Below are 13,370 nucleotides of genomic sequence, written 5' to 3'. Positions count from 1 at the left end.
TTTATATATCATATTTTTATTATCTATTTTTTTTTTTCTTTCTGGGAGGGGAGGAGTGCCATTTACGCACTTAGTGTCGGACTCGCTAAAAGTTCCGCTAGGTATAGTAAAAGAGCCTATGTATATCTATGCCCTACCGACTAAACCTCCACCTCATCAACTCCCCTCCCAAGGCCGGACCTGCAGCCCCGAGAAGTGCTTTCGAGTGCGGGGGATCTAGGCTCCCTGTGCTTCATCACCGTCGTCCATCCGCTCCACGTGGACGAACGACGGCTACGCAAGAGGCTGCCTGTCACCCCTTCACTCTCCGGTCCTTGTTGAACAGCGAACACGTGGAGATATGTATTTCAGAATAAATAATTTATACCTGTGTTTGCATGTTTTTGCCTAATTTTTTCGTTATGTCGTAAGTTAACTACCTCTTATGCGTTAGTGGTCTTTAAATAATCTGCGAGTTATCTGCATGTCGATTTTATCTCTTAAAAAAATTCTTTTGAAGTAAATTTAGCATTACACCCTTTTATTTTTATCATATGAAGCAAATAATCTTACAAGTATTACAAGTATTTTTTTAATTTCTTCACACAGACAAATGCAGTGCTTAAACCAATCTGCTGTTTGTTTGCAGGAAAACTTGCTTTCTGTACTTGCTTGTCGGCATAGGTGGGAAAGAAAAGCTATAAGGAGCTGGAAGGCCCTCGGCAAAAATAAAATTTATACATGTTTTACTTCAATCAGTTTATGCTTTTATGTTTAGTTCAGATGCGATAACGAAAGATGAAGCTTTTCAGATACTGAAAGATTCAACCGGCTGCAAATCTGTAAGAGAGAATACCATGAGGAAAACAGGATTTCCAGCATATACGACACAACCAGGTAACATCATCAATTTATAAATTTAAAGTATTTATAATAATCCTCTATGTTATTTCTATAAAGTCAACGACCGGGATGATATATCCCATTACTAAATTAACATTGTCTATATAATAAAATATTTTATTCATTTAAATATTTCTTTTATAAATTATAAAGTGTGTAGGTTTTAGAATTTTTGAAGCATATTTATGAAAAGATTGACAAGCTGTATGGAATTTCAAAAACATGCCTAATGTCGGTGGCAATTCTTTTTCAAAAATGATTTTCTACTTTCTTTCATAAGTAAAGTAACTAAAGGTGTTATAACAAAGACATTGAGGAAATAATACTCAAAATCTTAAAGCACATAATTTTTGAAAGCTGTAGTTTAAAACATGTGTTTTTGAAATATCGTTTAGAATTCTGTCTTTCCTGATGAAAACAACTGTGAAAAATACTTGTGTACTGCTTTATTACTTATTTAATCCTATCATTTAGTTACTTTAATGTTAAAATCTCAAAAATATTGCGCCTGCGGTCGAGAATAACTGCAAGTGTAATGTAACAATTGTTTTGATATTTGTATATTTTCATCAGAAATTCATAAAATAATGAAAAGAGCTTTACTAAGTGTATATGTGTCTTAGTTCTATTATTTAAATAAATATTCAACAAATTACTAGAATTAGTATAAATTATTGTTCTTTTTTTAGAATTATCAAGCTGGTTTAACTGGTTTGATGCTATTCTTAGTTTCTTTCTATTCTGTGCTAACATGTTATCTCAACGTACATTATAACATACTTGTATAAACATAATATCGAATTATATCTCTCCAGTTATCTGACTCTTTGTCTTCCTCTTCAGTTTTCAGATTATTCATCTACCTCCAACTTAAAATCAACTAAACCTATGAGTCTTCATGGCCCACCAACCTAGTTTCTCTCTTTATAAGATTTTGCTACAAATTTCTCTTCTCTCCTTTTTCAAATTTCATCAACCTATCTAATTCTCATAATCTTCTCGTAACACCAAACATCTCTATTCTTTTTCTTTCGGTCTTTTCTCTTATTTGCTTTTCAGTATCATGAAGCGGTACAAATCACATAAATATTTATTTTAATAATTTCTTGCTAGTTCTTATATTTATATTTGATTTTAGCAGATTTATTTTCTGCAAAGTTCTCTCTACTTATGCCGATCTACTTTTCACATCTACATTGTTTCCTCCGTGTTCTGTATTACCTAAAAAAACAAAATCCTTCAACTTATTCCCCACATTTTAAAATGAAGTCCTAATACTTTCCTCATTAAACTCCTTTCTATCACATTTCATTATCTTTGTTTTACTTTTATTTATTTTTCAACTGAAGCTTTATTCTAGCTGAAAATTGAGGTCATTTAGTATTTCTTGTAACTCTTCTTTCATCATGTTCTCTTATCAGAGGATGAAAGAACAGTCATTCATAACCTGGAGTTTTATTTCGGTTGAAAAAATATTAAAAACATGTTTTTTAGTATTCTTAATGGTTCTACGAGTATAATCATTACTGTTCTAATGTCATCGGAAATCACATATGGTTGTCTACTTCATAAAATTTTTAAATAAATATTTTACTTTTTCTACAAGTTTGTTGACATAATTTAGATGGCAGCCAAAATATTCTGTGCCTGCGTACATTCTACTGTGTGGAAATACCAATAACCAGAAAAAGTCAGATTTATAGAATAATACATCAATCAAAATTATCATACATTTTTGAAAATTAAATCATGTTCTTATTATTTATTATTATTTTTTTAATAAAACAACAAAATGAAATTTAATACATATTTTTAAACAATATTAACACATTGTAAACAAAATAATTTTACTAAAAATTATACTTGGAGAATAATTTATTGTATCTCACACAAACGGTGCTTGCGCGAACTCAAGCGTATACTTTAAAATGGGCTAACGATAATACATATACTGCATGCGAAATAAGAACAGAGGTTAAAACACTACGTATCGAATAATAAGTAGTACAACAAATTTAATTTACTCATTTTTTCAGGGTGGTTAGGATATTCAGAATCCAAGGTGAAGGAATTGTGCCTAATTGCAATGGAGCAAGGATTTACAGCTTTTAAAATTAAAGTCGGAAGTAATCTTGAAGATGATCGTAAACGATGTCATTTAGTTCGTGATACCATTGGATGGAGCAATATTCTGGTAAAAATAGTCTTCTTCTTTCACTTATTTATTGATATTATTAAATTATTTTTAGGATTTTACCAATTCATGATACCTGGTTCATGTTCATCGAACAATATTAGTTGGTTTGTAATGAACAATGTTAGTTTGTTTGGCCTTCCGTTAAGTTATGTAGCAGAAAGTGCCACTTAGCATAGAGGAAAGTTACCAAAAGCAGTTTAATAAATTTATATCAGACTACTTAAACCCTTGCATCTTCGTTGGCAGTTTTCATCTATCCAGTTTAAACGTCTATAGTGTTTAAAAAAGTCAAATAATCGTGCGCATAAAATTTGAAGTGAATGATTGACGTTAAGCGCTAACAGGTTAATCAAAATTTCGGAAAGAACTTTTCTGTCGTACTATGTATAATTCCTGCATTTCTCATTTGAAATGAATCAAACAAAATTTAGGTAAATATTAGGCTAATTATTATAAAAAGAATTAAATAATGTAAGAAGTAGATGAATGAATTTATCCCTTGATGGTCTAGACATATTTGTTTATAGTATTTATTATTACTAATTATTATTTATTAAAAAAAATTAATGTACAAATAGGAAAGAAGTTAATTTTATATTATTGAATGCTAAATATTTTTTTAAAAACTAAGTCATGTACCAAAATCAGTTAATTGGATTTTACATATTTCCGTATCTTAATTATATTTTAAAATATAAATCATGAAAATGAAACTCTATTTATACAAAACCATCTTCATTACTCTGCCAAATAAAATAAACACCTTTAATAAGAATGTAATATCTAAAAAAAACATTATAATATTATAAAACACCTCTGTTAAAAAGGCAGCAAATTAAAAAAAAATCTACGAGGCAACTTGAACATAGGTTTACGCATTTTAGGAGGCTGCCACATGGTTGGTTAGAGAGGATCTTAAAAATGAATTATTTAATTACTTCCATGATGCAGATTCTTTCCGGACATTATTTTCTTTTTTATTGGAAATACCTCGCACATTAGCTTTTTTATCGATGAACTTTTCTTTTGGTTACATAGTAGAACTATGCAATTCTTCTAACATAAATTCACTTATCCCTCCAGTTAATAAAAAAAAAATTCTGATGCAAATTTTATTTTCATTACAAATTAAAATTAAAATGCTAATAAATAGGCTATTTATTAAATTGCATAAAATAGTGATAAGTAATGAACCAATATATAAACTACAAAAATATAAATGAAATTATACATAAGATTAGATTAATAGGAAGTTAACACAAACTGTAATTCATTTATTGCCCACAAATTCAGCCTTTTGTTAATTGTTAAACAAAGTGGGCAACAAAAACGTAGCCTCACCAATGTCTATAATAGTAATCTGTGTAAAATTGATATTAAGAACTAACATACCTGTACTAATCTTCATAAATTTTGAAAATGGTCTACACCAACAGTTAAACACTTGTGTACGTGGTTTAACAAATGCAGGTATACCTCCATCAGTTATTCTGGGGTAATACTGCTATTAAAAATAATTATATTATACCTAAGTTTATAGAGCAGTTAAGCTGATCACTTTGTACATAAATCTTAATATCATAGTATCAAAGTACTTCTCCCTCTTTCCTACAACTACATGGTAAATTTCAGGGCTACCATACTGAGATTTTTCAGTTATCCTACTGAATATAAGCTGAAACTTCTCTTCTCCCATCTCTAATGAGTAATGAAACTGATTGATTCTGAATTCTTAGTCACCTTTTTCCTTTGGATTATGAAAATAAAAATAATCTTAAAAATTTTCCTTAGTTGATGTTTTATTGTTTTTAAAGAAATATGTCTAAAATGATGTAGCTAACACCTTTTTATAGTGTTTATTGGTTGTAGCTTCTGGATGCAAATCAAGTGTGGGATGTCAATCAAGCGATTGATTGGATGAAGAATTTAGCAGAATTCCAACCTCTATGGATAGAAGAACCCACTTCACCGGATGATATACTTGGTCATGCTAAAATAGCAAAGGTAACATTTTGAAAAATCTTTTAACATTTCTTTTTAATAATCACCTATCTGACTGATTTTATGCTATTTTCTATTCCTTTCTGCTCCAGCTAAACTTTCTAAAATCAACATTTCATCTTACATCACCTATATTCTAGTTTGTCCTTTAGATCCCTCTTTATACTTTCCAATCATCGTCTTTCCCTCCACATAGAATTTGCTCTCTGCACATCCTTCTATTACAAATTAACTAAACTTTGATGTCTTAGTTTGTAGCAAAACACAAACATAGTTTATCTTTACAAAATCTGCCACAATTTTTTTCTTCAAAGTTCATCTTAAGACCTCTTCATTTCATACCTAATCAATCCAATAATTTACATCATGTTACCACATTTCAAAGATTCCTATTCCTCTCCTTTCTGCTTTTATTAATGTCCATATTTCACTACCATATCAATATCAATAAACCATAACCATATCAATATTTTAAAGAAAATCTCTCTAATTTATGACTGTACTCTCTTCTGCAAGCAAGTTCTCCTCATGTATGCCAGTCTGTTCTTGATCTCTATTTTACTTTGTCCAAGTTATTAAGAATTTCTTCTAATTCATTTTTTGTTTCTGAGAAAAACCATATCATAACAATATTTTTATTTTCTTCTTGTGTAGTTACTTCACTGTAATATTTATCATTTAATTCCAACAATTCTTCTGTTTTTAAGTTGATTAGTAACATGTGCAACCGTCTTTTCTCTTCTTTTCTGAATCAGTGTTTGGCTTTAATTTTCTACTCTTATCACTTATACAGATTATGTACAAATCTTCAGCCCCTTCATATCAGTTCAATTTTCCTTAAAAAGTTAAACATTTTGTACCAATCCAAAGTGGTTATTTTTATTCTTCATAACATGTTCACTGCCATGCCCATAGAATTGCGGATGTGATGGAAGTACACTCTCAATTCTGCTGTTTGTGTTTTCAATTTCCATTGATTCTGATTGAGACCAGGAAGTCTTAAATGCTTTGTGTCATGAAATACCACTTACAGTTACTTATCTACTAAAATTAGTACAATGCATTTTGTCTTTGGAATTTTTTTTGTAGAGTTTTAATCTAGGTTGATTTTTTTTACTATTCAGTTAATTTAAAGAAAAATCTTATTATTTATTAGTTAATGTTAATTTTTACTTTATTATTTTTATTATTATTAATCAATATCTAATTACTCAGTTATTTTTTTATTATGTTTGTAAATAAAAGAAAGTTTTTTCATTTTATTATTGGATTATTGCACTTTCTTGCTTTTTGACTAGAAAACATATTTCCCTATTGTTTGTTAGGTAGACACGGTTGATGTAGAATGGTATAATAACCAGTCTTTTTTTATAACTTTACCCTCCATTCCAGTAACAACTTTGCAACATAATTTTATCAATATTTTTACGACATAGAAATCATTTCATAGTGTTTGTTATTGAAAATTCAGGGAAGGAGCAATTCAAGATTGAGGATATTTAAACAAAAATAAGACTTACTGAAAACTTATATAACATTCTATTTTATAGAGTAAAAATGCTCTGTTATGTAAATATTAGATTTTTTAATTAATTAAAAAACTGAAACATACTCTTAATACGATAAGCAGTTTTTAATTTTCAGATATTTTGTTTAAACACACAACATATAAAAAATTCAGTTTTTAAAAGTTATGTGTTGTATGGTTTTATGCTAGAAGAGAGAAAGGTGTTATATCTTTTACGCTTATATATATTGTTACCACATGCTATGATTTCTATCGGCCAGCATGACCCTAGTTGGTAGATATCAGGGGACTTACCGTTATGTAGGAAGAACACACCTGCATATGCATTCCTCCCCACCAAGCTATCTGACTGTATGATTCTTCCACCAGAGTGGCAAAGCCCCTACCACACTCTAGTTGTGTTTATAAGCAAGATACCAGTAGAGATAAGCAAGATATAAGTATACAAGATACAAGATATAAGTGAGATTCCAGCGAGAGTTACCAGGGGCAGATGAAGAAGAAGAAAGAAGTTCCTGGGTCAATCCATCATGGGATCTCCTAGAAGATGATAGCATCCTGCCAGAGCAGCAGGTCTGGCCGACCCACAGAGGAAACCACTGGTCACGGGGACGACCTTGCTGTAACATATATATATATATATATACTCATATATGTAGGCACATATAACACCCATAATAATATAGGTGAATACAAATAAATTATTCATAAATGTATAATGTATACAGAAAAGTATATTTACAAAAAACTCTAACTTCTACAGAAAAGGAATACAAATGTTGTAACAGCAGTTGTCACAGAGAGAAGTTCATGAATAAATTTTTGCGCTGTGCTCCATCTGCACTAGATGCAGTTATGTATTTCCTCAATCAAACTAATTCTCTTTTTAAATGAGAATATACACTTGTATTGTAAAGCTATACGGTTGAGAAAATACAAAAAAATTTCAGAACGGAGAATATAAATATTACAAACCGCTTAGCAACACCCTTGAAGCCTGCCTTTGAAAATTGGTTAGGGCAGAATCTTACATAGCAATAGTAAATAAGTAAATATCACTTTTGCCTTAATTTCCATTTACCAGTATCAGAGAGCTGAGGCAGGAATAATTATGTGAGATTGTTAAAGCTGGATGCTCTACTTGATATCATCCTGTTAAAAGGAGACCATCAATCCATGGTTATAAGTAATGGTCACATCCACTCACTTATGCCTAATATAACATAATTTTATTTTTTCTGTAGAAATCACATACATGCAGTTAAGGAAGCTGTAAACATACATAATATTTCAATTTATTTAAACTATGTTATCTAATTTGTGGAGGAATTCTGTACAAGTTCTGCTGTTAATGATATTTTCTAATCTTCTTATTTTCAATTAATTCGTTTTAATCTTCCTATTTTCATTTACACTCAGCAAAAAAAAATTTTCTTATGTTATATTGGTTTTATTATACTGGTACTTTAATGTAAGTGCAATATTTAATAGTATATTATCCTTTTTGTGTTTCATTACATATCATATGAATCACATTATAGCAATTTCACCCTGTAACTTTTCAGATACGTTGAAGGTCAATGATTTTTTTTTTTACCTCCAGAACCACCATTAGTTACAACTTCAGAGGATGAGATGAATGACATATAGTGTGTGAAAATGCCAAGTGCAATAATTTGCTTCATATTAATGTTAAAAGTTCAAGAGAGTACTATTTATTTTTCAATTATTTTTCTGTAAATTTACTTAATCCTATTTCATTACAAATTTACCAATAAAAAATTGGAAAAAGTAAACAAAAGAATCACTTAATACATATATATATATATATATATATATATATGAATATTTTTTTTTTAACAGTAGGTACTAACTGCTGTTACCTTAGGTTTTGAGAGATGGATTTTATTATTTCATATCAAAAATGCCAAACACACCAGGGATTCAAATCCAGAAGTAACTTTTTTATAACTTAAAGTAACTGTTAATTACCGTACTTTGTAACACAACTCAGACTGTACGTAGCCAAAAAACATACAAAATATCTGTAACTATTTAACCACTTTAGGGCCTGATATAACAGGATAAATTTTATTATATTCAAGAAGATATTCAAGAATATAATCTTTAAATATTAAATAATTAACTATTTTTTAAATTTTAATGGTTTCTATGAACATTTTCTAGGAAGGAATGGTTGTACTTTGCAATTAAAACTGTATAAATTTAGTTTTCATGAGCTAAATAAAAACTGTTTACATACAATAATTAAAAATAACTTTTCATTACAATGGAAATAGATAATACTTAGCTAGTTTCAGTTAGGCTAAGTTACAGTTTTTTACGCATAGCAAGATGAAAATTTCAACCAAGTTTAATGTACAGTATATATACATACATATATTTATACACTCTCAATTATAGGTAGAAGTCAAATTACAATTGCCATAATTAGTTTTTCTTTTCTTAATAGAAACTCTATAGTATGTGGTTGGGATTCAAACCCAGAACCTTTAGGGTGAAAGATACTCCACCACAGAGGTTGATGAATTCTATTTTTGTTGTAAATAAAAATGTTTTTGTCAAATAGAAATATAATTATTGAATATTTTTAAAATAAATATTTTCTTTCAGGAGCTGGAATCAGTTGGTATAAAAGTAGCAACTGGTGAAATGTGTTGCAACAGAATTATGTTTAAACAATTCATACAAAGTAAAGCTTTACATTTCTGCCAAATTGATTCTTGTAGATTAGGGGGCATTAATGAAATATTAGCTGTTTATTTAATGGCTAAAAAATATAATGGTAAGTTTATCTGTTTTTTTAAATAATTCATTCTCTAATCTTGAGTGTAGTCAGTGCAGTTATGGTATATCCATACATTTTTAATCCTTTATATTATTTATTTCTTTAATTTATGTATTTATGTATATGAATAAGTGTGCAATACTCAAAATAAAATTTGAAAGTGGATGGAGAAGTAAAAAACAAAATACCTTGTAGGTTGCTAAAGGAAGGAAAATTCTATAAAACCAAAAACAAAAATAAACATCCAATATGGGAAATGCATACCTTTAAAAGAAGATTAAAATATCTTAAGACCTCTTATATTCTAATTGTAACAAATCAAATAAAGATATGGGTCATAATAGAGAAGGTCTAGAATAATTATAAGCGAGAAAATGAAGTTCCTGCAAAGCATAATGAGTAAAAAAAAATGACAAAATTTGGTAAAGGAATGTGAAATGAGGACTAATGTGAGACAGATGACAGAGATAATTGGTAAAACATTAATAAGTAAAAGAGAAGTTATGTATAAGCCATACAAAATTGATTAAGGATAGAGTGAAACAACTAAAATAAACATCATATGGAAGGTAGAATGATGGCATTAGCAAAGAGATAAGGGCAGTACAACATCTGAGAGGAAGTGCAGAGAAAATGGCTTTTGAGGGATGGAGGCAGAAGTATATCTTAATGGTTTGACAAAGCATTAAAGACCTAGAGGTTTAGGACTGAAGTTCTATTTTATTGGAACTAGGTAATAAAGAAGAAATATGTCTGTGTGCGCATGTGTGTATATGTGTATTTATGCTAGCATGTTGAAGTGCATCCATGTTTACATTACATTATGACTAGGGTCAAAAAATGATGTAATTCAGAACTGTTTTGATGAAAACCAATGAACAGAATATAGAATAACTAAATAAAGAGTAAGATAGTATCAAATAAAAAAGAAAAGCAGGAACTGGTAAAACATATTCAGCAGTTTTAGAGTTATGGGAAAGGACAGCAGATTAAAAGATCAGGATACAAATTCAGAAGATTAATTATAATTACCTATATGTAGGAGAAATAATTTAATGAAAAATGAATGAGAAATTGGTCAAACAGTTATTAAGGTGACTTTATATGCTATATGCATATATATCACATATACTACAATATACCATAGTAGTTGCTGTTTTTGTCCATGAGAGTTGGTTATGATAATAATTTAAAAATATAAATGTTTGTAATGGCATCTGAACCAAATTTTATAATAAAATGCTTTTAATAACTTATTTCAAAACATGTTCAGTCATCCATAACTAATCAGAGCTGCTGTTCTTATCCTAGCATCTCTTGTTGCTGTTGTATCTGTTGTTATTGCTGGTGGCTGTTTTTGCAATTATAATTTAAGAAATTTACAAAGATCAATGAAGATATTTTGAGGTTAGTTATTATCCATTTTCTTGTAAAATTTGGTTTGGTTTGTCGTTAAAAAAGTTTATCTATATTTTTAAATTCTACTAGTAGGATGTAATGTATTATAGAGTTTTGCTACATAACACTCATGTTAAAATCTTTTGCAAAATGCAATGTTACATTTCAAATTTCCATTATGTTCTATGGAGAAGGATGTGCCATATATAAAATGATGATCTTTGAAAATTATTTCAATTGACAAATTGAAAAACGCAACTTTTACTTGCAACAGATGCTTTATATCAGAGTGCTTTCAGTACCTTTTGCAATCATTATTTCTGAAAGATCAGTCAGCAGTTAGCAAAGATGATTCAATAGTTAAAGTTTCAACTTTAATTGCTGTAACCTTTGATAAATTTGATGTTTAATATTTTTATCTGTGATGAAACAATATAATACAACAGCAATACTGCTGTAATATATAAAAAAGTATTGGCTTATTGTAATAATAAATTTTATTTGTTCGAAATAAAGTGCCTGTTTGTCCTCATGCCGGTGGGATTGGTCTTTGTCAAATGGTGCAGCATTTACAAATATTTGATTACATTTGTATATCAGGAACAACAGATCAACGTTACATTGAGTATGTTGACAAAGAACATGATCATTTTGAAGAGCCACTAAAAATAATTAATGCCTGTTATATTGCACCCACAGTAAGTAGAAAGGACTATTTAATAGTAAAGATAAAACATACTTAGTTATTTTAAAAAGTAATTATCTTACACACAATGATTATTATTTTTTTTTAGATTATGGGTACTGAATGCCTCATAATCAGAGACTGAAATTCCTTTTCTGGTTAGCACATACTAGTATTATATTAAATTAAATTAAGTATTAATAAATAAATTAATTAATAAAACTTATTAATTAATTAAGTATTATATTAAATTTACAGAAAAGAAGATTCTTATGTGTTTATTTTAATTTTAAATTATATTATTTCTTTTCTATAAAATTAATATTAATCTTATCTCCTAAAATATGCGATGTTAAAAGGAAGGGGTTGTTAACAATAAAAAAACAAATACTAGCTTCTAGATTAGCTGATTACAGGTTCAATTCCTGGCAAGGATCTAACACCTTTTCTTTTGTTACTTCATCTCTCCCATCTCTCATTAAAATACATGGGATTATAGTAATAAAAAAGTTACAGAGAAATAAAATTAATTTTGGGTTCAGTATTCATTCAGTACTTAATTTTTATATGCACTCAGCATTATTTTCTAAGCTGTTTTTATGTTAAGCTTTTAATGGTGCAAAAATCCACCAGCTGGAATTTTTGACAGTTCAGCTATGTTTTTATTCAACTCCTCACACTTGTCTTAAATCATTGACAACTAAACCATTTTATCTAGTGAAGAAATGCGTGAGATCTCACTAAATGTAATGGAGTACTCGAGAGTTCCTATCAGAATTGTTGAATCGTCTTAACAGTAGGGCAGCAGTCTGGGTTCATTAAATATTTTTTTTTAATGAATAAATAATTTATGATGGCCTAGTTTTTTTTTAGTAAAATTCCATTTACAATATTCTGTAAAATGTTGGAAAACTTCATGACATGAATAGTTTTCTCAAACTCTTACATTAGACATTTGTGCAGACTATTAAAATGACACACAACCACTACCTTACCTTTCCTTCAGTCATTATGGTGTCCATAAATTTCACACAATTTGTGAGAAATTTCAGTATCATTAAGATACTATGAAATCAAATCACAACTTGACTTTACTAGGATATTTGTTGTTGCTAATATTGTCAGTCATGTGAAAGCAAGTAGCTTAGCTCCAGAAATTTATAATAGCTACATATTAAAGGAGTTGAGGCTATTGTACATGCACAATTTGATTTACTGTTACCAATAATTTTTTACTGGCAACTTGCCCTCACTTTGGCAAATAGCACATATTATTTTGTAAACCTATAATTACAGAGTATACCATAGCATTTTTTAAAAAAATAAACTGTTTATCACATTATTAGTTTATTTATATTATTTATTTTATGATGGAAAATTTTGTCTTATTGAATAATTATCAAAATATTCTATTTTAATTTAGGAACCTGGTTACAGTACTAAACTCAAGGATTCTACAATACTAAAATATGAATATCCAAATGGAAGTGTATGGCAAACTACAATGAAATAATATATTTAAAGCAAAGGAAAACATTGTGGATCAAGAATTCATTAAAATAAATTAAGTTAATGTAAGAAGTATTATTTTATTTTTAAAAATAATAAATCTCCTTTTTTATAACTTTAAAAAAAATAATTAATATTACCTTCACACTCTAGTACTTTATCCTAAATTTGTTTGTATGAAGCTTTTTTGTAATATTTAATGAATTAAATATTATTTAATATATATACAAATATTATCCACTTATACATATAAAAGGAGAATATTCTTCTTCTTGATTATTCTTCATTTTATACTTCAAGGTATACATATAATTTAGTATATAAACAAGTATATTTAAATTTGCAGTAAAACTAATCCAAG

The 13,370-nt window shown here is 28.6% G+C and overlaps 1 protein-coding gene across 6 annotated transcripts in view; it reads left to right on the top strand.

Moving 5' to 3' along the window:
- LOC142319421 (mitochondrial enolase superfamily member 1-like) overlaps positions 1–13,125 on the top strand; it is a 247,930-nt gene extending 234,805 nt beyond the window's left edge. For 5 of the 6 annotated variants that reach the window (XM_075356687.1, XM_075356690.1, XM_075356685.1 and 2 more), the window contains 6 exons: positions 758–876; positions 2,919–3,076; positions 4,949–5,083; positions 9,243–9,414; positions 11,332–11,513; positions 12,924–13,125. In XM_075356687.1, the coding sequence (XP_075212802.1) occupies positions 758–876; positions 2,919–3,076; positions 4,949–5,083; positions 9,243–9,414; positions 11,332–11,513; positions 12,924–13,013 (856 nt within the window). In that variant the 3' untranslated portion in view covers positions 13,014–13,125. Of the gene's footprint in view, positions 1–757; positions 877–2,918; positions 3,077–4,948; positions 5,084–9,242; positions 9,415–11,331; positions 11,514–11,609; positions 11,659–12,923 lie in introns of all 6 variants that reach the window. The other variant, XM_075356691.1, reaches the window with a different exon arrangement.
- The last annotated feature ends 245 nt before the right edge of the window (positions 13,126–13,370 follow it).

This window comes from Lycorma delicatula, chromosome 2 (genome assembly GCF_047948215.1).
Source record: "Lycorma delicatula isolate Av1 chromosome 2, ASM4794821v1, whole genome shotgun sequence".
Lineage (NCBI taxonomy): Eukaryota > Metazoa > Arthropoda > Insecta > Hemiptera > Fulgoridae > Lycorma > Lycorma delicatula.
This window is presented reverse-complemented; position numbering and strand designations above follow the sequence as displayed.